Source organism: Hylobates moloch, unplaced genomic scaffold (assembly GCF_009828535.3).
Source record: "Hylobates moloch isolate HMO894 unplaced genomic scaffold, HMol_V3 SCAFFOLD_10, whole genome shotgun sequence".
NCBI lineage: Eukaryota > Metazoa > Chordata > Mammalia > Primates > Hylobatidae > Hylobates > Hylobates moloch.
In genome coordinates, this window is record NW_026652285.1 from 96789819 (window position 1) to 96812956 (window position 23138).

Genomic DNA, 23138 nt, shown 5'->3' on the forward strand with positions numbered 1-23138 from the left:
CAAATAAAGAACCAAATCAGGGATGAAAAAGGAGACATTTCAGAAATACAAAGCATCATTAGAGACTATTATGAACAACTACGTGCCAATAACTTGGAAAATCTAAAAGAAATGGACATACACAACCTACCAAGATTAAAACATAAAGAAATGGGGGCCGGCCGCAGCGGTTCACGCCTGTAATCCCAATACATTGGGAGGCTGAGGCGGGCGGATCACGTGAGGTCAGGAGTTCGAGACCAGCCTGGCCAACGTGGTGAAACCCCCATCTGTACTAAAAATACAAAAATTAGGTGGGCATGGTGGCACGTGCCTGTAATCCCAGCTACTCAGAAGCTGAGGCAGGAGAATCGCTTGAACCTGGGAGGCAGAGGTTGCAGTGAGCTGAGATCATGCCACTACACTCCAGCCTGGGCAACGAGTGAGACTGTCTCAAAAAAAAAAAAAAAAAAAAAAGAAAAGAAAAAAAGAAATAGAAAACCTTAACAGAACAATAATGAGTAACAAGAAAGAGGCAGTAATAAAAAGTTTCCCATCAAAGCCCAGGACATGATGGTTTTGCTGTTGAATTATATGAAACATTTAAAGAACTAATACCAATGGTATGCAAAACTATTCCAAAAAATTGAAGAGGAACACTTCCAAACTCATTCTAAAAGGCCATCCTTACCCTGATACCAAAGCCAAAGACACAACAACAACAAAAGCTACAGGCTACTATCTCTGATGAACACAGATGCAAAAATCCTCAACAGAACACTAGGAAAACTGAATTCAGCAACACATTAAAAAAAAGTCATTCACCATGATCAAGTGGGATTCATCCCAGGGATGCAAGGATAATTCAACATATACAAATCCATAAACATGATACATTACATTAACAGAATCAAGAACAAAAACCAGTTCAGACATGGTGGCTGTAATCCACCACACGCCTGTAATCCAGCACTTTGGGTGGCCAACACAGGAGGACTGCTCAAGTCCAGGAGCTCGAGACCAGCCTGGGCAACATAGCAAGACCCCATGTCTACCAAAATAAATAAATAAATAAATAAATAAAATACATGTGATCATTTTAAAAGATGCTAAAAAAGTATTTAATAAAATTCAATACCACTTCATAATAAAAACTCAAAAACTGTGTATAGAAGGAACATACCTTAAAATATAATAAAGACCACATATCTATGACAAACTCACAGCTAGCATCATACTAGATGGGGGTAAACTGAAAGCCTGGAACAAGAATGCCGACTTTCATCTCTTTTATTCAAATAGTACTGAATGTATAAGCCAGAGCAATTAAAATTAGACAAGAGAAAGAAATAAAGGGCAGCCAAACTGTAAAAGAAGAAGTCAAACTGTCCTTGTTTGCAGACATGATCTTATATTTGGAAAACCTAAAGATACTGCTAAAAAAAAAAAAAAAGGCATTAGAACTCAGAAACAAAATAAGTGATGTTGTAGCATACAAAATCAACATACAAAAATCGGTAGCATTTCTATATGCCAACAGCAAACAATAAGAAAAGAAAATCAGGAAAGCAATCCCATTTACAAAAGCTCTGAAAAATAAAAAATAAAATACCTAGAAATAAAATTAACCAAAAAAGTGAAAGATCTCGACAATGAAAACTATAAAACACTGATGAAATTGTGGGATTACACACAAAAAAGGAAAGACATCCCATGTTCATAAAGTGAAAGAATATTGTTAAAATATCCACACTATCCAAAGAAATCTACAGATAAAATGCAATTCCTATCAAAATACCAATGACATTCTTCGCAGAAATAGAAAAATCCTAAAATTCATATGAAACCTCAAAAGACCCCAAATAGCCAAAGCAATCCTGAACTAAAAGAACACAGGTGGAGGTATCACACTACCTGACTTCAAAATATACTACAAAGCTATAGTAAGAAAGTGTGGTACTGGCATAAAAAAAAAAAAAAGACACATAGACCAATGGAACAGAATAGAGAACCCAGAATAAATGCACACATTTACAGTCAAATCATTTTCAACAAAGGCACCAAGAACATTCATTTGCAAAAGGACAGTCACTCCAATAAATGGCACTGGGAAAGCGAGATGTCCATATGCAGAAGAAAGAAACCAGATCCTGTTCTCTGACTACATAAAAAAATCAAATCAAAATGGGTTGAAGACTTACATGTAAGACCTGAGACTACACTACTACTACAAGAAAACATTGGGGAAATGCTTCAGGACACGGGTCTGGCAAAGATTCTTTGAGTTAGACCTCAAAAGCATAGGCGACAAAAGCAGAAAATGACAAATGGGGTTATATCAAGCTAAAAAGCTTCTGCATAGCAAAGAAAACAACCGACAAAATAAAGAGACAACCTAAAGAATGGGAGAAAATATTTGCAAATTATCCCACTGACAAGAGATTAGTAACTAAATATACAAGGAACTCAACAGCAAAAAGCTCCAAATAATCCAATTTTAAAATGGGAAAAAAAGATCAAGAGACATTTCTCAAAAGCAGACACACAAATGACTAACAGATATATATTTTTAAATACTCAACATCATTAATCATTGAAGGAATGAAAATCAAAACTACAAGATATTATCTCACCCCATTAAAATGGCTATTATAAAAAAGACTGGTGCTGGTGAAGATGCAGAGAAAGGGGAACACTTCTACACTGTTGATGGGAATGTAAATTAGTTCACCCATTACGGAAAACAGTATGGAAGTTCCTCAAATAACTAAAAACAGAACTACCATATGATCCAGCAATCCTACTGCTGGCTATATTTCCAAAAGAAAGGAAATCCGTATATCAAAGAGGTATCTGCACTCTCATGTTTATTGCACCACTATTCACAACAGCCAAGATATGAGACATGAAATCAACCTAAAGGTCCATCATCAAATGAGCAGATAAATAAAATGTGCGTAAGTACACAACAGAGTATTATTCAGCCACAAAAAAGAATAAAATCCCATCATTTGCAGCAACATGGATGGAACTGTTAAGTGAATAAGCTGGGAACCGAAAGACAAATATCACATGTTCCCACTCATACGTGGGAGCTTAAAAAAAAAACAACTGATCTCATGGAAGTAATGAATAGAATGGTGATCACCAGAGGCTGGGAAGGGTAGAGGGACAGTGGGGGATGAAGAGAGGTTGGTTAATAGGTACAAAAATACAGTTAGAGAGAAGGAGTAAGTTCTAGCATTTGATAGCACAGTAGGGCAACTGGTTCACAACAATTTACCGCATATTTCAAAATGGATAGAAGAAGAGTATTTGGAATGTTCCAAGACAAATAGCTGATAAATGTTGTAGGTGACTTCCCTATTACCCCAATTTGATCATTACACATTGTATGCATGTATCAAAGTATCACATGTACCCTATAAATATATACAACTATATATCAATTAAAGTAACAACAACAACAAATAACTTTCCAAAACAGAAAGCAGTAGGCCCAGATGGGCTCACTGGTGAATTCTAGTAAACACTTAAGGAAGAAATTATACCAATTCTCTACCATCTCTTTCTAAACTTGAAATATTCAGGAATAGTCTGTCACTTTAGAAAAAAGTCTGTCCTAAGGGGTATAATCACCACCACCACTCTCCAAACCCTGGCAATGCCCCCAAAAGGCACTGGCAATGCTTTAGTAAAGACTATAAATAGGTAATAAAAAGAAAGGACTTTGGAGACCAAATAACAAGCAAACAACAATCTGAATTGGGTTACTAGCTCTTTTTGTTTTTCTTTTTGAAACAGAGTCTCACTCTGCTGCCCACACTGGAGTGCAGTAGTTCCATCTCAGCTCACTGCAACCTCCAGCTTCCCAGGCACAAGCGATCGTCCTGCCTCAGCCTCCCAAGTAGCTGGGACTACAAGTGTGTGCCACCATGCCTGGTTAATTTTTGTATTTTTTTGTAGAGATGGGGTTTTGCCATGTTGCCCAGGCTGATCTCAAACTGCTGGGCTCAAGTGATCCGTCCACCTTGGCCTCCCAAAGTGCTGGAATTGCTGGAATTACAGGAATGAGCCACTGCGCCCAGCCACTGGCTCTGTCTTACTAATCTTTTATCTCAGCCAAAAATTGAGTTTGATTACTGGCTTTGTCTTATGAATCTTGGAGAAGTTAGTTAACCATGTCACATCTCAATTTCCAAATACTTATGGAAGAGGAAATGACAATACCAACTTAATAAGGATGCCGTAAGAATTCAAAGCAACAATTTTACAAAGTACCTACCATAGGGGTTGGCCCCACAGTGGTTCCCTTCTCCCTTTCTTCTTGCCCAATCTACTTTGCCATCTTTGCCCAGATGATAAAACTGGGGACAAAAATACAAAGTAAAAATACGAAGTTCTACTATGTATATGGTTTACACTAAAATAGGCCTCATTACATATCTAAAGAAATTATCCAAAATCCATGGCTTTAATTATACAATCAAAGCATTAACACTGGACTAGTCTCTTTTGCAAAGAAAATATGCATTTTCCTGGCAGCCATAGAGTAATAGTTTAAGATCTGTGCCTCCACCCCAATCCTACCCACACAATTTGATCCTCTTCCTAAGTAGACATTGGCACCTGACCATTTCTGCCTCTCCCAAGAAACAAAGAGGCCCAGAAGCTTGACAGCCAATCTAATTTAAGTCCAAAGGAGAAGAAAACGATGTCCAAGTAATGGCAGAATAAAGGAAAAAAACAAACAAATCTGAGCTAGTTAAAAAAGGAAACCAGCAGAAGACTAAACTCCTCTTTTATATTGAAAAGCGACTGCATGAAGACTAAAAAACTAGCCTCAATCCCTAATTCTGGATTGATTTAAAGTGGTGGAGGTAGGTATTCCAGGCAAATCCCTCAATGCACAAGAGTAAAGAAGCAGCTCTATTTCCACACTGTTGGATTTTCATGGGCTTCCTCTGATATAACCTATTATTTCCAAGGCCTAGGAATGTCCCCTCCTCAACTGTCTTATCAGCTTGGGGCTACAACCCAGCTCTAAGGAGAAGGGTATGACTTTTAAAATTAAGGTATAATGAAGTTTCTCTCCTAATCTCATTACTACCTGGCTGTGTGACTGCTCATCAATCATTTCCTCTCTCTGAGCCTCCATATTACTTCTCTGCAAAATGAGGATAATACTGTTCCCCTGACAACACTGTTATGAGAATTAATTTAAAAACCAATGTCAAATGTGCCTAGTACATTGCATGGCTCATAGTAGACAACAACGGGAATTAATTTCCTTCCTTTCCCTTTGATACAGCCTTATCCTCCAAGAAGAAAAAGGGACATCATTCCTTCTTTCCAAAAAAATTAACTCAGTACCATCAGCAGGTCAGAAATGCCAGGGCTGGACCCAGACTCTAGATACAGCCCTTCCCATAACTGAGCATGAACTCCAAGTCACATTGCAACAGCACACTTTTGAGAGGCCACACACTCACGCAGAAGCTAGGTCTCACACCCAGCTATTACTTTAAAAAGCCAAGATTAGCTCAAGGCTAGGTGAGTAATGAGATGTAAGTGCTCTGGGAATCTGTCCATTCCCAGCATAACTAATGAGTAGCATCAGTTGTATTCTGCCCCAGAGAGGGACCAACAACTCCAAATGGCCAACAACTCTGAAAAATGCTGAGGCAATGATCAGAGGAAGAATATTTCTGCCCCTTCCTACAGCCTCTGCTTTGGGAAATTTACATTTTATATAAACATTATTAAAGGTTATTTGTGCTTTTTTTTCCTTCGGTTTCATTAATAGAGAATCTATATAACATAGTACAAGCAAGAACTTTCGAATCAAGCTCTGCCTCTTCCTTGCTATGTGATACTGGACAAGTCATTTAACCACCAGAGCCTCAGTTTTTTCACCTTTTGTGCTTTCCAAAGTTCAGGCTGCCCCTTCAGTAGGCTGTGAAATCAACTGAGTAGCTTGCAAGTAACTTTTTTTTTTTTTTTTAAGTAAAAAGAAGAAAGTATCAGATGACACTACGTGATATTTTACTATGAAAATACTAGATGTCACTTGCCTATAAAATGGGACTATCAGGTGTATGCTGTTATTTTCTGTATTTGTCAGAGGTTTGTTTTGTTGTTGTTTTTTAAGAGATAGTCTCTGTCACCATGCTGGAGTATGGTGGCATCATCATAGCTCACTGCAGCCTTGAACTCCTGCACTCAAGTGACCCTCTCTCCTCACCTACTCAAGTAACTAGAACTACAGGTATGTATCATCAAGCCAGGCAAATTTATTTTTTGTAGAGATGGGGGTCTTACTATGTTGCTAAGGCTGGTCTCAAACTCCTGGCCTCAAGCAATCCTTCCACCATGGCCTCCCAAAGCACAGAGATTACAGGCATGAGCCACGGCCCCTGGCCTGTACTTTTCAGAGTTTTTGAGAAATTGAAAAAATAAAATAATGTAGGCCAAATGTTAGCAATTAACCCTACTAGAGTCAGAATAGCTGAATACAAACTTATTTAAGAATAGTAAGAAAGTTCCTCTTCACTTGTCAATTTCAGATTTCCAGAAGTATGTCTTTAAGAACATATTATTAACCAAACAGTCAGCCAACATTATGTGCCAAGGACATATCCTTCTAAATTATTGACGAAGAAAGATCAGGTCTAATTAATAACTGAATTTTATCCTAAATTAATACAGAGAATCAGGCTGCAAAACCCTACCCAGGCAACAGTGATGTATGAAAATGCTGGAAGAAGCTCTCGTTGAACAAACCCTCTCTGTTGTGGAAAGGGCAATGAAACAAATGTTAGCCCCAAAATGGTTATAAAAGAAATATGATTCTTCCAGGACACTCAAAGGTGGCCACTGACATGTGAAAACCTTGGCAAGATTCTCAGCTTGGGAGGAACCCCAGTTAAAGATAGTGTCAAGGGGGCCTCAGAGGACTAAACATAGACAAGAACTGCACAGAAGGACTTCTTTGGCCTGCAGAACAAATTACCATTCTGCTTAAAACTTTCCAATGTCCTACTATTTGGGGGGAAAAAAAACAAATTTGGGAAAAAATACACTTGGAAAAAATCCAAATTTCTTACTATAGCTTACAAGGTCCTATGTGATAGGGCCCCATCCCACCTCTCCAACATCAACCCTACTTGCATTCACTCCATTTTAGCCATACTACCCTTTTGGCTCCTCAAGCACACTAAGCTCAATCCCACATGAGAGCTCTTGCATTTCTTGTTGCCACTACCCAGATCATTCTTCTCGTTCTTTGTAGGCCAAGGTTCTTCATGTCATGACTTGGCTCTCAGCTTGCATACTTCAGTTCCTCAGAGAGGCATAGCCCGATACTTCCTCATTCAAGATGTCTCCCAATCCACCACACCCCACCAGTCAGTCATTCTCCATCACCACACTATCTTATTTTCTTCACAGTGTAGCTTCATGTTTCACTTCATAGTACTTTGAGAATTCATTTTTCTGTCTCCCCATTAGAATGTAAGCTCCATAAAAACCTTTGTTTTGTTCCTGATACCTAGATACTGGTTGCTTTTATACATACTTTTTTTTTGTACACACACACACACACATTTGCCAAACAGAATAACTGATGCATCCATTCCAGGGCTACATCATAAGTGTTAGAATTTAACTGCACTTTCAAAATAACATGTGAAAGAGGATTTACCCACAGAAGAGCCTTTTTCAACTGAGTTCAGCAATTAGTTGTTCAGCTAAAGTCCCTATAAAAGGTCCAAGTAACTAGCGAGCCAAGCTTTCCTCTGAGCATCCATTCATGAGCCATATCAGAAGGGTATAGTTCCTAATGCCTAATGAAAGAGTAATTAATTTGGAGCCGATGCCTGAGCTAAATTTCATGTTTTCAAACCCACTGACCATCAACTCACTATGAAGTCTGCCTCTAACATAATGGCTCTTGAGTCAAGAGAGAACAAGGGATTTGAACAAGCGTTCAAATCCCAATTATACATTTTACATCTCTGAGGCCTTTGACAAGTTCCCTCATCTATTAAATGAAGATAACAATATGTATCTGAAAGGACTGTTTTGAAGATTAAATTAGCTAAATGTATTCAAAACATCTGGCACATAAAAACCCAATACAAATTATTATTTACTAATTCACATTTTTTCCAACTAATATTTATTGGTATCTACTTCATAATAGGCCCTGTGCCTATACAGAGGCACAAGGCACAACTCAAGAGAAACTGGCCATGGTCCCAGCCCAGGAAGGGCTCACAGTGTAACAGGAAAGATGAACCCATAAATGATAAGTATAACAGAATTACTAGGAATATAGTATGTATTAGGTGTCATCCAGGAAGGCTGGAAAGAATCTTCCCCTCTCTAGCAAACCTGATATTAGGGACTAGTTAGTCTCTAGAGTTAAAAGGCCCATCAAAACCCTTACAACTTATAAAGTGAAAAGAGCTTCTGAGATGGGTCAGAACAGCTCTGTAAAGAAGCCCTCACATGATTTTAAGAATAGTCAAGAAAAACTGTCTTGATAGCAAAAAAGTGGAAGCTACTTAAGTGTCCATTGACAGATGAATGGATAAACAAAATGTGGTTGCTACAGTTTGGATGTAATTTGTTTGCTCCCCCCTCATCCAGTCTCATGCTGAAATCTAATCCCTTATGTTGGAGATGGGGCCTGGTGGGAGGTGTCTGGGTCATGAAGGCAGATCCCTCATGAATGTCTTGGTGCCGTTCTTGCAGTAGTCAGTGAGTGCTGGCTCTATTAGTCCCTGCAAAAGCTGATTGTTTTAGAGTAGTCTGGCACCTCCTTCTTCTCTCTCTTGCCTCCTCCTCTCCTACCATGTGATCTCTGCACACACCAGCTCCCTTTCACCTTGTGCCATGAGTGGAGGCAGCTTGAGGCCCTCACCAGAGCCTGGTGCCATGCTTCTTGTACAGCTTGCAGAACCGTGAGCCAAATAAACCTCGTTTCTTTACAAATTACCCAGCCTCAGGTATTCCTTTACAGCAACACTAAAGGGACTAAGCAGAATGGTATATTATTCAGCCTTAAAACGTAAGGAAATTCTGACATGCGACAACATGCATGAACCTTGAGGACACCATGCTAAGTGAAATAAGCCTGTCAAAAGGGAACACATCTTGTATTATTCCACTTATATGAGGTATCTAGAGTAGTCAAAAATCAAACAGACAGAGGCTAGGCACAGTGGGCTCATGCCTGTAATTCTAGGATTTTGGGAGGCCAAGGTGGATGGATCACTTGAGGTCAAGAGTTCGAGACCAGCCTGGCCAATACGGTGAAACCTCGTCTCTACTAAAAATACAAAAATTAGCCAGGCATGGTGGTGGGCACCTGTAGTCCCAGCTACTCAGGAGGCTGAGGAAGGAGAATTGCTTGAACCCAGGAGGCAGAGGTTGCAGTGAGCCAAGATGGTGCCATTGCATCCCAGCTTGGGCAACAAGAGTAAAACTCCGTCTCAAAAAAAAAAAAAAAAAAATCAAAGAGAAAGTAGAATGATGGTTGTACCCAGGGCCTGGGGGAGGGAAGAATGGCAAGTTAGTGTTTAACAGGTAGGTACAGAATTTCAGTTTTGCAAGAGGAGAAGAGTTCTGTGGTGGATGGATGGCAGTAAAGACTGCAAAACAACATGAATGCACTTGACACCACAGAACTATACACTTAAAAATTATTACAACAGTCAATTTTATGTTACATATACTTTACCACAACTTAAAAGAAAAAAAAAAGATTGTCTTGTGGCTTACAAAAAGCAAGAGAGTGCTCATCTCCTCTTCTTTCGAACATTCTTATATCTAATAGTGCATCAAATCAGCTTTTCTCGGGTTAAGACAAGAGAATAATTCTGGGGTAGTCCTCATATGGAAGGTGCTGCATAATGTAGTCAACATCTAAAAAATTCCAAGTACACAAACATCCAAATCCAAAATTTACAGCAAAAGAGACAGATGGAATTATTTCAACAAGTGTGAGAAAGGCAGGAAATAAACAGAACTATTGGTATGTTTAAGTATCAATTTAGGACTCTATAAGCTAATTTCTAAAGAGACAAGAAAGTCCATGGAAAAAATGATTGGTCCACGTAGAATAGATTTCATATATCAGAGCCAAGGTCTCACAAAACAACTTTACTGTTTTGAAACTTTAAAGAAGTGTCAACTTGCATTAAATAAACAAAGCAACTGCATGTACTAAACAAAAATGTCACAAATGACAGTCCTGTATAATGACCTGGTTTCCCAGTAGCTCAGAAAGATGGAAAATAAACTCCAAAGACCCTAGTTCAGACACACTGAAGAGAGCTGACCGTGGCTGTCTTGCATGATTAAAGGCTATGTCACAGCTCAGTAGGGTCCATGCTTTCATAGCTTCCCCCCAGCAACCCCTAATGTGACTAGGACTGGGACAAGAGTGACAGGCTCACAAGGGGGATAAAAAGAGATAAAGCTTCTTCCTCATATGTCCAAACACTCCAGAATCTAAAACCTCACTTCTCTGCTGTCCATCTATCCAATTTTCATTAAGAGCAATTTATATCATATAGAGGCTTCAAAGTCAAATATGCCACTTTTATTTTTACCTTATCAAACCTATAAAAGGGGTGGTCTGGATATGAAGCTTGGTTAGGATCACAATAAATTTTCAAATCAAATAATTGGTTTCAGTTAGAGCCAAGTTTATCAACAATAGGGTGATTTAGGATTCAGGCAAAGTCGGCTGCCTATTTGTATTTCAGAAAGACTAGTATTTCTCCTGACACAAGTAGAGAGGTGTAAGCAACCTCTGGGTGGGTAATGCCACCAAACAAAAGCAACACCTTCAAAGTCTCTCTCAGTGACTAGAGGCAGCCAGACACTCAAACTGCCAGTCCTGAATTACGGCCTCTGAATGGCGAGGGCTTCACATTTCACCGATCAGGGCACAGCCCAATCAGAAGACAAACCCCTGCACTGCCAGGGACCAGCAAATCCGCTTTCTTCCAGTGTGCACATGACTAAATGTGCTTCTGTCCATCATCTGGGTCATATATAGTTCAATGCGAGCTGAGCAGACAGGGCTGCAAGGAAATCTGGCGCGGTTCAATACCTCGTCTAGCCTGGGTTCCAGTATCTAATTTTTTTTTTGTTTTAACTGACAAACTCATTTCTCTACTGGGACAGGATGTTGTGCTGGCTGGAAGTTCCATTTCTACAGCAAGAATCCTATCTGGAAACACAGAAGTTGTCCTCTAGCCACAGCAGCTCGAACTTTTTTGATTGTCGTTGCTCTTTCTCCCATCACCCCCATCCCCTTTTGACAAAGATCCAACTGTAAAAAGTCTTACGTAACAGTTCAGGACTACTTCGGTTCTTTTACTGGGTAAGCACTTTCAATTTTTTTTTTTTAAACTAAAAACCATTTTAAAATTGAATCTGTTGAGGGGCTTGACTAAAATCTTTTAAGTAATTTGTGTAGTGGAATACTGTCAGTGGATTTTTTCGTCTCATTTCTGCACGTGCTCCTTTGTTCTCAGAACAGAAGCTTTTTATACACATCCCATAACGCAGCTGGAGAGAGTTATGAAGTCAGTTATTATAAGGAACACAAAGGTTGCTTTCCATTCTTTGCCTTTAGATAATTAATTTTTTTGTTTTCTTAAAATGGAGTATTTAAAGAAGGAAGAAATTCACAAGAAATAAACTGTTGGAGAATCTAGAAAAGTTTGAAGTTTTTACCACCTTTTCTATCTCTAGTTTTGTGTGGCCAAACACTTGTGCCGCCTGGGGCGGTGGGGGTAGAGGCAAGCATAGACAGAGAGGAACTAAGCCAGACATGGACAAAGGCACGAGCCAAAACCAGACAGTCCTGGCCGTTCGATAGGCCAGCAGTGGGTGAGACAGGTCAGCCAGCTGCAGGGGCGGGAGCGGAGGGGGCGGGTAGGGACATGGATGTGTGAGGTGCTCATGCGTGCGATCGATCGTGACTAGATTCTGAAACTGCCAGCCATTTTCCCAGCTCCGCTTTGTGCAATCTAAAGGAATGCATCCCCTCTGAAGCAGTCTTGCCAGAGCCTAGTGAGGGAGAGAAGTATGGTAAATACCACAACATATGGAATCACAAAATACCGGGAACTGGAGTGGGCAAGGGGAATGCAGAGGGTGTGGAAATTTTTTAGTGATCTGGAATGTGTTGAGTGACAGGAAGTGCCCCAAGCTTCTCCCCCATCAACTCTTCTCAGTCGCGCCTGCTTTTGTCTAACTCTTGTAATCTACACACTACTGCTTACAAAGCTGTCTGAGTTTAAGACAAAAAGAAACCTAAAAGTTTCCTTACTTCATAGTACCTGTGATATGGAAGGAATGTAAAAGCATGACCCTTTAAGCCTGTGGACATTTTTTCAGGTATACAGGAGAAAGATAAAATAATTTTCCACAGAAAAATGAGAATTATGAATTATATAGTTCAGGTTCCAAATCTAATTTTTAAAAGAATCCTGATTCTGCTACACTTTACAAATGCTTAGGGTGGTTCCTAATTTGAAGGAGACTTGTTTTATTTGGTTAATGCATTGCATTTGAACTTGTTTCTATTTTCTTTGCATAAATCTGGACTTTGGGAGAAAAATGCAAAGTAATAAGTAGAATGTACTTGGGGGAAAAAAGGAGGATTTTTCCCTTCATGGGTTGGAAAGTATTTTAAAGGGTTGTTTTCTTGAAAAAACAAGCTCTCTCTTACTTTCTGCATCTATGCTATAAAGATAACTATGCTATAATAAATGTAAGGTAGAAAACTTTAAAGAGAAAATAACAGTGTTCTAAGTGAAACACTACTTAGCATTTTCCCAAACCCACACATTATCAATAGAAACACTAAAAATTAAGAGAAAAGCAGCCAAATAATTAAATAGCTGCCCTACTTTGGGGGTATGAAATAGAAAATTAAGTGTGAATAAAATGATACTTGGGAATGTTTCTCCCTCGTACCACAAAGGATGTTAGTGGTCAGCCTATGAGTTAATCCTTCCTAGCGTGGCTCTGAGCCTTCATGCCGAGCAGACGTTATTCACATGACGATTCGAAAAGTCCATTCATATATCTCGCTACCTGGATTTGAATAGAAACCAGACAGCAATTCTTTAGTTCCAGCCACCATTCGCCCCACTGGACAATAGCGATTTGTTAGCACAGAGTCACAGGCTGTGGGACACAAAGCTTGGAGCTGCAGAAAGATGGGGGATTCAGAGAACAGGAAATTACAGGCTCGATGCACTCCTGGCAGTTCTGAGAATACAAAAAAAAAAGGCAACACAGAGATGCCATGTTTAAGAGCTACTTCCAGCTTTTTTAACCACCTCCAATGTCATAAAAGCTCTATTGTTGGAGTACATAAAGTCACGAGTCCCATGTGCTCGCTTTTCTCACTACAGGGAACTTCATTCAATGCCCTTGGCACAGTTAAGAAATATCAAAAGCATCCAGAGTTGATTAGCTGTACACTCTGGTGGAAAGGAGAGCATTTTATAAATAAAATGTCAGGAAAAAAATATGCTTAGTAACACAAGTAACACGTAATAAAATTAGTATCTTTTTAAAATTCCAAAAGACAAGAAAAAAATTAAATACATCAAAACTCCAGGGACATTAATTTCTCTCCAAAATATCACATAAAATCTATTATTTAATTCCATCAAAAGTTTCTTTAGAATATATATACCAATTTAGAGGCTAGCATTATACAGAAAACTTCTGAGTTCTGGGTTGTATTTTCCAAAACAAAGAATTAAAATCAAAGCCCCAGGGATTTATTCTGGAATATTAGAAAAAAAAACTACACTTTATTATCAAATTAGTGTCGCTCCCTGGCTAAATCAGAAACTGCCTCTACTTCCTTAAGACCTAAAAAATAAAATTAATGGATATTCTAAGTGAATGAGGGAGAGATACTTCTCCAATCTCAACAAACGAGCAGGGGGAAACAGTACATGGATTCTTGTCCAGGCCCTCATGCTGCAACCTGAGCACCAACAGGCCAGACTGGTGTCCATTTCAACAGGAGGAGGAGACCCTGCACAAGGAAGCTATAAATGGTTTTGCTCTTCTGCCCTTCTTCTGTGATCCATTAGTAAACACAAGTCCAAAATGATACCATATCTGAAAGATTTATCAAATGAGACCATGAATGGTCAAAAAAGGCTTTGGAAACATCCATTATTCTAATCTATTTGGTCCCATGATAATACAGTGTGAAGGTGAACACGTGCTAGATTTAATGGTGCTGGTAAACATAATAGCAACCTTTAAGCTACCAACAATTGGGTTTCCTCAAATACTATTACTACTCACCAAACACAAACATCAGTTACTATCCCAAAGTGCGTTATCCAATACAGTAGCCACTAGCTCTATGTGGCTATTTTGATTTCAATTAATCAAAATTAAATAAAATAGAAAACTCAGTTCTTTAGTTATACACACCACATTTCAAGCACTCAATAGCCTCATGTGACTATCATATGGGATAGCCCAGATATAAGACATTTCTATCACTGCAGAAAGTTCTACTGGACAGTGCTGATCTAGGCTACGCTTACATCCAGCATACCCATCTTCAACTACACATCCAGCTGGACATGAAAAAATGTAAGTAAAAAATACAATGACAAGTATGACAAGATAGCTAGTGCCATAATACTTGAGAAATACCTTTAAAAAAAAAAAAAAAGCATTTGAAACCAGGGATGAGAAAAGAGGTCCAGGTCCATTTTTTTTCCCCTTGGTTGCAATGAAGAAGTTACAAAGAATATTAGATAGTACTGGAAGACAGGTAGTCATGGCCAGAGTACGTGAAATGCTCCAGAATGGTACTAATTTAGTGTCAAAAACTTCTTCCTAAACATATGAGACAATTAATTCAATAGTTTCGTGGTATCACAGCAATGGACAATATGTATAACAAAGAACCAGGACCTAGAAGTCACTTGGTCTTGAGTAGGTTTATGAGTATCAACTTTACTAGCTAGATGATATTAGGCAAATTAATTTACCCCTCTGAAACTTAGTATCCTTACATGCAAATGGAGAAATAGACACCCTGCAGGATTTATAGAAAAGCTCACAATCAAGTATGTAAAGTATCTAGTAAGGTTGCAGGCACAAGGTAGAGATTCCAAAAAAGAGTAGCTATTATTATTACATTTTTCCCCTTAAATATTCACAATGTGACTCCTTGTAGACTATCAGATAGATACTATTCAAAACACAAGGCTCATAAACAAGTATCCTAAAATATTAATGCTAGCCATGTCAGCAATTCAATTGGAATAAAATGAAACATTTGGACGGGTGATTGCTTTTCCCAGCTGATGTGTGACCATGATGTACCATGCAGCCTTTGTCAAAAAAATCTCATGTCATATTTGGCTTACATACTCAGCATGTTCTCGTGTGTTCAGACTTATACTTAGGGATGTTGGGTTAGAGTTTAGATAAGACAACAAAGGTCCATAAACAAGAAGCAAATTTTTATCTGAGTACAAAGCAATGATCTCCAAATACTGGGAAGCCGATGTCTGTTCAGGAAAACTTAAAAAGCTATATTAGAAATACAATGGTAAGAAGCCTTATTCTCCCCTGAGATGACAGAAGCATACAGAAAAACTCTAAATGGAAATCCTTAAGAAATGATGAATTAGGTCTTTTTTCCAAGAAACATTTTAAACAATCTAGATTGTATAATAGTAACAATAGTAATGAATTGGCAAAACACCCAGTGCATTATAGCCTTCGATTACTGTGAACTTGGTTTATGGTCAAGACCGAGTGCAACAAATGGTACTACCTACAAGCTTCTGTGGTTTTAAAAAAAAATTTAGAAAGCCAAAGGACTTCTATGATGACCACGTCTTAACCCCCAAATCTACCATCAAATAAATTGGACATGATAAACATGAATGTGAGGTTCTTAAATTCGGATGCCATTCTCAGCCTATTTTATGCCTGCTTGGTGCAAGAAACATGAGTCTTAGGGTCAAGTGAACAGGGGCTGGAATCCTGGCTCTGCCCCTTATGTACTACAGAATCTTATACAAGTCACTTCCCCTCTTTGTCTCAGACTCTTCATTCATAAAATACAAATATCAATACCTTCCTGCCAGGCTGTTTTCAGAGTCAAGGATATGTATATAAACACTGACCGGTGTTTCTGGTACATGGAAAACACTCTGGAAATGCCAATTCTGTGAAAACTCAGTAAGGGCTTGAGGTTCTGTTCGTCATCTGAGACCACAAAGAATGGAAATAGAAGGGTTCCAGGCTGGTTCATAGCACAGGCCATCCTCCGTTTAAACTTTAAATTGAAACAAACATATGAATGTAAAAACTGTCAACACTGCACAAATAACTTGAAATCTTAGAAACATAAATATTGAATGAACTGAATGAATACAGAAAAAGTATTATTTGAAAAGTGAGGTGGAATGTCAGACTTCAATAATGTAAGGTATAATTTAATGCTGATACAAAGTTAGTACCGTTGAGTAAAAAAAAAAATAACCCTTTTCTTAAAATAAGAATTAATATTTCCTAGAGACTCTTCTGAGTAAGATTTCTACGACTTCCTCTGGGTGATTAAAACAAAAACATCAAAGTCCTAAAATACTGTCCAAGAGTGAGAAATTAAAATAATTTGAAAACACAGAAAATTCAGGTCTTAAAATCAAAGATTTAAGAAGGAATTCCTGGGCAAGGTATTTTCCTACTACATCTGTGGATTCATTTTAAAGTTGATAATAATCCAGCAGGAATGAGAAATCAGTGTTTCTTAATACTGCCAAATAAGTGAAAAATGCTGGACATGCCACGTAACCTTTTGGAGGACATAAGGCTGTAGATTCTCTAAAGCAAACAGCAAAAGTGTAAGGGAGATTGTGCGATGTAGTTTAGGAGGGTTTTCTCCCAGAAACTGGCTGAACTGGATATGATGTCATATCTTAGCTCTGCCACTGTTCAGCTAGATAACTTTTAACAAGTTGCTTCCCTCTGAGTCTCTATTACCACTGGTGGTCCAAAGAACACATTCATACTAAAAGCTAAAGAACAGACAGCACTTAAAGGTAAGAATCTGGATATGCCAGAGGGTTCTCACATCCAGTCTCTCGAATACCTCACCACCACAAAATGTTTTACAGGACTGCTGAAGCAGACAGACAGATTAGACAGATAAATAGATAATGAATGAATGAATGAATGAATGAATGATTCTGATAAATCACAAAAGCTCTCCAGAGGAAAGGTTCCTCAAGATCCTCAGCAGATGGTACTGGTTCTTACTGAATGCTAATCAAGCAAAACCTTTTTTCTAGTCATTGATCTAATCAATATTAAGCTTCTAATATGTATCATGTACAGTATTAGACACAGGTTGACCAAATATATTACCTGCTTTCATGGAGCTAACAAGCTATAAACTGGGATAACCATGGGCCAGAAGCCCTATCATTCAAGAAATGGCAGGGGCCAGCCACGGTAGCTCACACCCATAATCCCAGCACTTTGGGAGGTGAAGCGGGGAGGATCACTAGAGCCCAGGAGTTCAAGACCAGGCTGGGCAATATAATACGATCCTTGTATCTACAAAAAAAAAAAAAAAAGTAAAAATTAGCCAGACTTGGTGGTGTGTGCCTCTGGTCCCAGCTACACAGGAGGCTAAGGCAGGAGGATCACTTGAGGTTGAGGCTGCAGTGAGCCATGTTCACCCCACTGCGCTACAGCCAGGGTGACAGCGAGACTCTTTCTCAAAAAAAAAAAAAAAAAAAAAAAAACGAATAAAATAAATAAACAAAATAAATAAACGGCAGTGAGCTGAGTTCAGAAATTTTGGGAATGGTCCAATGATTTGGGAAACTGCCTTGCCATTTGTTGAAGTCAAACTAACATAATTCATAAAATAATGGAAAAATACGCTCAGCTCCATTTCATTCAACCAAAGAATTATGCCAGACTATATAACAGACTTTCAATGGAGTCATCAAGTTATTAAGAAAATAAAATACCTTCAAATACACAGGCTGGTTCCATAATGACCATTAGTCAGATCTATGGTAAATCACTCTCTCATATAAAAACTGAGTCGCCTTTTAATAGATATTTAAGAACAAGATAATTTCTGGAGAGGATGAAATAAAGGGAGTCTGGGTATGAAATGATGTTGCAGGAGCAGATCATGATACACAGTAGCATTAAATGTAAAGCATATTTCCTTCATCTCCTTCCTGAAGACTATGTTCTCAGCAGTTACCATTTCCTTTAATGACACATGCTATAATGATCATGATTACACAGCTAGGTAGTACTCAACCCATGACTAATCTGGGCTCTTAACAACCAAGAATATTTGAGACATGGATGATAACTATGAACAGAATGAGAGACCAGAGTCACTATTGGGTTTCTGTGGCAAATAATCTCACGAACGAGAAAGACACCTACAGAGTGTCTAAATATTAATCCCTCTTCCAGTTGGAATTTACTCTTTGTTGTCCTAGGACTAATACAATGAAGTTGTTACCAATGGGGTAAAGTACATGCATTTGCCACAATGAAGCAATATTATCTCCACAGGGCAGGAAGCTCCCAAGATCCAAAAGTTCCAATTAAGAAATTTATATTCCAGTTACCTGATATTAAAGATGTTGGATTTCCACCTAGATTTTTCTCACTAGTAGACTCAATATCATGTGGCTTTTTCTTTTTCTTTGTTCACTGAATATCAAAGTCAAGTGGAAAAGAGGTCTGGTAAATGTATTCAGAGCAAATTAGTTACACCAAAAAAAAAGAAGACCTCAATTAGGTTATCTGTTATTGTGACCTAGATTTTGGTGGAATTACCTCTACATGGTTCTTTTTTTTTTTTTTTGAGACAGGGTCTCACTTTGTTGCCCGGGCTCGAGTGTAGTGGTGCAATCTTGGCTCACTGTAACATCCACCTCCCAGACACAAGCAATCCTCCTGCCTCAACCTCCCAAGTAGCTGGGACCACAGGCATGCACCACCATGCCCACCTAATTTGTATTTTCTGTAGAAACAGGGTTTTGCCATGTTGCCCAGGCTGGTCTTTAGCGCGTGGGCTCAAGCAATCCACCCGCCTTGGCCTTCCAAAGTGCTGGGATTACAAGCATGAGCAACCATGCCCGGCCTCCATTTGGCTTTCTAATACCATTACATTTTGTCAGGCTCATTTCTCTGTATAATCCTCTATTACTAGAGCAGAAAAATTCCTTTTGCCTGGCCATTTAAGAGCTTCTAGGTATAGTTTATTCATTCAAAGGATATCTGTTGACAGCTTAGTATATCCCAAACCCTGTTCTAGGCACCAGGCACACAGCAATAAACAAGACAAAGGTCTTGTACTCGGGCACTATAGTCACAGAGACTTGACTCTGTATCAGCTTGAGCACTTATTGACATTGTGCAATGTGCCTCTCTGAATCTCATGTACCTTCCCTGGCGGGGGCGGGGGAAATAATACTGCTTTATAGGGCCGTTGTAAGAATTATATGTTTGTTGGCCGGGCGCGGTGGCTCACGCTTGTAATCCCAGCACTTTGCGAGGCTGAGGCAGGCGGATCACGAGGTCAGGAGATCGAGACCACGGTGAAACCCCGTCTCTACTAAAAATACAAAAAATTAGCCGGGCGTGGTGGCGGGCGCCTGTAGTCCTAGCTACTGGGAGAGGCTGAGGCAGGAGAATGGCGTTAACCCGGGAGGCGGAGCTTGCAGTGAGCCGAGATTGCGCCACTGCACTCCAGCCTGGGCGACAGAGCGAGACTCCGTCTCCAAAAAAAAAAAAAGACTTTGTCCCCAAAAAAAAAAAAAAAAAAAAAAGAATTACATGTTTGCCTGTGTCTAGCATAGCACCTAGAACACCACAGATGCTTCGTATGTAGTAGCTATGGTTTTATAAATTGCAAATATTACTATTATCCACCCTACTTTTTCTTTTTTTTTTTTTTTTTTCTTTTTGAGACAGAATCTCACTCTGTCACCCAGGCTGGAGTGCAATGGCGCAATGTCGGCTCACTGCAACCTCCGCCTCCTGGGTTCAAGCAATTCTCTGCCTCAGCCTCCTGAGTAGCTGGGATTACATGCACCCGCCACCATGCTTGGCTAAATTTTTGTATTTTTAATAGAGACGGGGTTTCACCATCTTGGCCAGGCTGGTCTTGAACTCCTGACCTCATGATCCATGTATATAAGAATATACATGAATGTAGTTTTAAAAAATAACAGGTTTCAAAGGCATAAGTGTATCTAAAATACGTGCTACAGGTGTTAAGAGCCAAGCAGAACCATTAATGAATGAAATGCTATTGTATATCCCAAACACAAAACTACTTTAAAGTTGGGATATTAGTGGTGAAATACATCATTGTCCTCACACAGATTTCAAAGGGTAGGGCAATTTATCTCTAGTGGTATTACTATTTCAACAAATTTAATCACAAATTGTACAGAAGAAAAATATCTAAAAGATTTGGAGTCTCATGTCCTACCATAGCCATCAAGAAGGGCAAAGAACGCATGCCTTTCCTCTGAAGACTATTATAAAAGCCTCATAAAAATGTTCTCTGAAGGAATATTCTTAGGCTGACTGCAGTGACATACCTTGTAAAATAACTTACTTTTTCATCTTATCGTGGCAGTATGCTTACTACAGATGGACTGAGAACAAAAATATAAAGACAAAAATTTAATCGTAACTTTTTAAGTTATTTATAATCTCACAAGCTAAAGACACCTGCTGTCAACATTTGAGAAATTTCCTTCTAGTCTCATTCATTTTAATTATTAGTGACTTTTAAAATACACTTGATCCTTAAACATCACAAGGGGTTAGGGGGACCAACCTCCCATGCAGTCAAAAATCCATGTATAATTTTTGACTCCCCCAAAACTTTACTAATAGCCTACTGTTGACCAGAAGCCTTACTGATAAGTTGGTTAACACATATTTTACATGTTATATACGTTATATATTGTATTATTATAATAAACTAGAGAAAAGAAAATGTTATTAAGAAAATCATAAGGAAGACAAAATATATTTACTATTCATAAAGGGGAAGTATATTGTCACAAAGACCTTCATCCTCACTGCCTTCACACTGAGTAGGCCAAAGAGGAGGAGGAAGAGAAGGGGTTGGTCTTGCTGTCACAAGGGTGGCAGAAGAGGTGGAAGGGGAGGCAGAAGAGGCAGGCATACTTAGTGTAACTTTTATTGAAAAATATCCACATATTAAGTGGACCTGCGTGATTCAAATTCATGTTGTTCAAGGGTCAACTGTACTAGGAGTTTTTCTGCCATTATACAAATGACACTGATATATTAATACATAGAAAACTTAGATAATATAGAAAAACATAAAAAGTAAAATTTGTCACCTATAATCTCACCCACAGAAAAAATCCTTACTAATATCTTAGTGTAGTTCATACACAATGGAATCCATTCTCAACATTGATTTTTCACAATCATTTGTTCCCTTACAAGCATATTTTCAAGTCATTAAAAATGGTTTCTGTAGATATCTGGATGGTTTCCAATTATTCTCTACTATAAATACTAATTCAATGAACACACTTATACAGAAATCACTGTCCATATTTCTGACAATTTTTTTGGTCTGACCAATGTACATCCCTGCCAGCAGGGACTGACAGTATCTGTCTCATCCTAAGCTCGCAAACACTGAGAATGTGCTATACGTAATTAGCTGCTACCCAAATGTAATACAGTTTCTGTGTACTCAATAAAGAGAAAAAAAGGGGAGTTTTAAAGGAAAACTCAAAATGAAATAAATGTAAGTAGGGATCTCCCTAAGAAGACAAATCATACATCCCTAACAAATAACAGGCAGTTGATAGCAATATTGAAAACCCTCTAACAGGACACAGTATAATATTAGGTTCTAGAAATCTCAGAAGTAAAAACAAATCAAAACATTCTTCTCATAGATGTATTTCATTACTTGGAACTGATGAAATGAATCAAGAATCACTCTCACCATTGGAGAAAAAAACTGACATGGAAAACACTGTTCATAAATTAAGATGCACAAAAATCAATGTTTTTATGTCTGAATTATTTCAAATTTTTGTCAGCAAACAGTATTAAATATGGATATATACTTTGGTTTCCCAAATATAACAGAAAATTCTATAAATTCTTATCAAGGTAAACAAATAACCAAAAATGGCATTTATTCAACAAATACTTACTGAACAACTTTGTTTCGGGTACTTTTATATATAAGAGACTCAAAGTTGTCAGAAAGAGTTCTTTCTTCAAAAATCCTGCCTTCAGTACCTTCACAATGTGGCCCTCTTATATCATAGAACATTTGCTCTGCCTACCTGTCGAAATATCACATGTCTCAGACTGTTGCTAGAAAAAGGAAAACATTTCAAGACAATGAATAATCAACTTAAATATCAAAATTTCTTGGGAGGAGGAAAAAAGGCAATACAATCCAACGGGATAGATTCCATTAGCATGGCCTCTTACCAGCACACAGGAATGTTTACCCAAGTACCTATAGTCAAGAGGAATTCGAGTAGCTAAGATTACAGGTGCACACCACCATGCCCGGCTAATTTTTGTATTTTTAGTAGAGATGGGGTTTCACTATGTTGACCAGGCTAGTCTTGAACTCCTGACCTCAGGTGATCCACCCACCTCGGCCTCCCAAAGTGCTGGAATTACAGGGGTGAGCCACCGTGCCCGGCCTTATTTTCTTGACTCATAGGAATAAATATGTATAGTGGGCCCTCGATAAATACTTATTGAATTAAGATTACAGCAAGTTAGAGAAACTTAATATCTTATTTGTTAAAGGGACAAGCAGAATAAAGACTTTAAAATAAGAAACTTACATAAGGTTTCTCCCCCTACCCTTCCCCTCACATAAATTTGGTCAACATACTTCTTAGCCTGGCAGAGCGGTTCATGCCTGTAATCCCAGCACTTTGGGAAACTGAGGCAGGAGGACTGCTTGAAGCCAGGAGTTTGAGACCAGCCCAGCCAACATAGCAAGACCTCATCTCTACAAAAAAAAAAAAAAAAATCAAAAAATTAGCCAGCTGTGA

At 38.6% G+C, this 23138-nt stretch overlaps 1 protein-coding gene across 15 annotated transcripts in view; it reads right to left on the reverse strand.

Annotated features, from left to right (window-relative positions):
- The window catches only part of NR6A1 (nuclear receptor subfamily 6 group A member 1), a 256354-nt gene that overhangs the window by 130366 nt on the left and 102850 nt on the right, over positions 1–23138 (reverse strand). Inside the window, exon 3 of one of the 15 annotated variants that reach the window (XM_058445824.1) lies at positions 4265–4346. The exons of the other annotated variants lie outside the window; for them this stretch is intronic. Within the exon in view, the coding sequence (XP_058301807.1) occupies positions 4265–4346 (82 nt within the window). The remainder of the gene's footprint in view (positions 1–4264; positions 4347–23138) is intronic. 15 annotated transcript variants of the gene reach the window in all.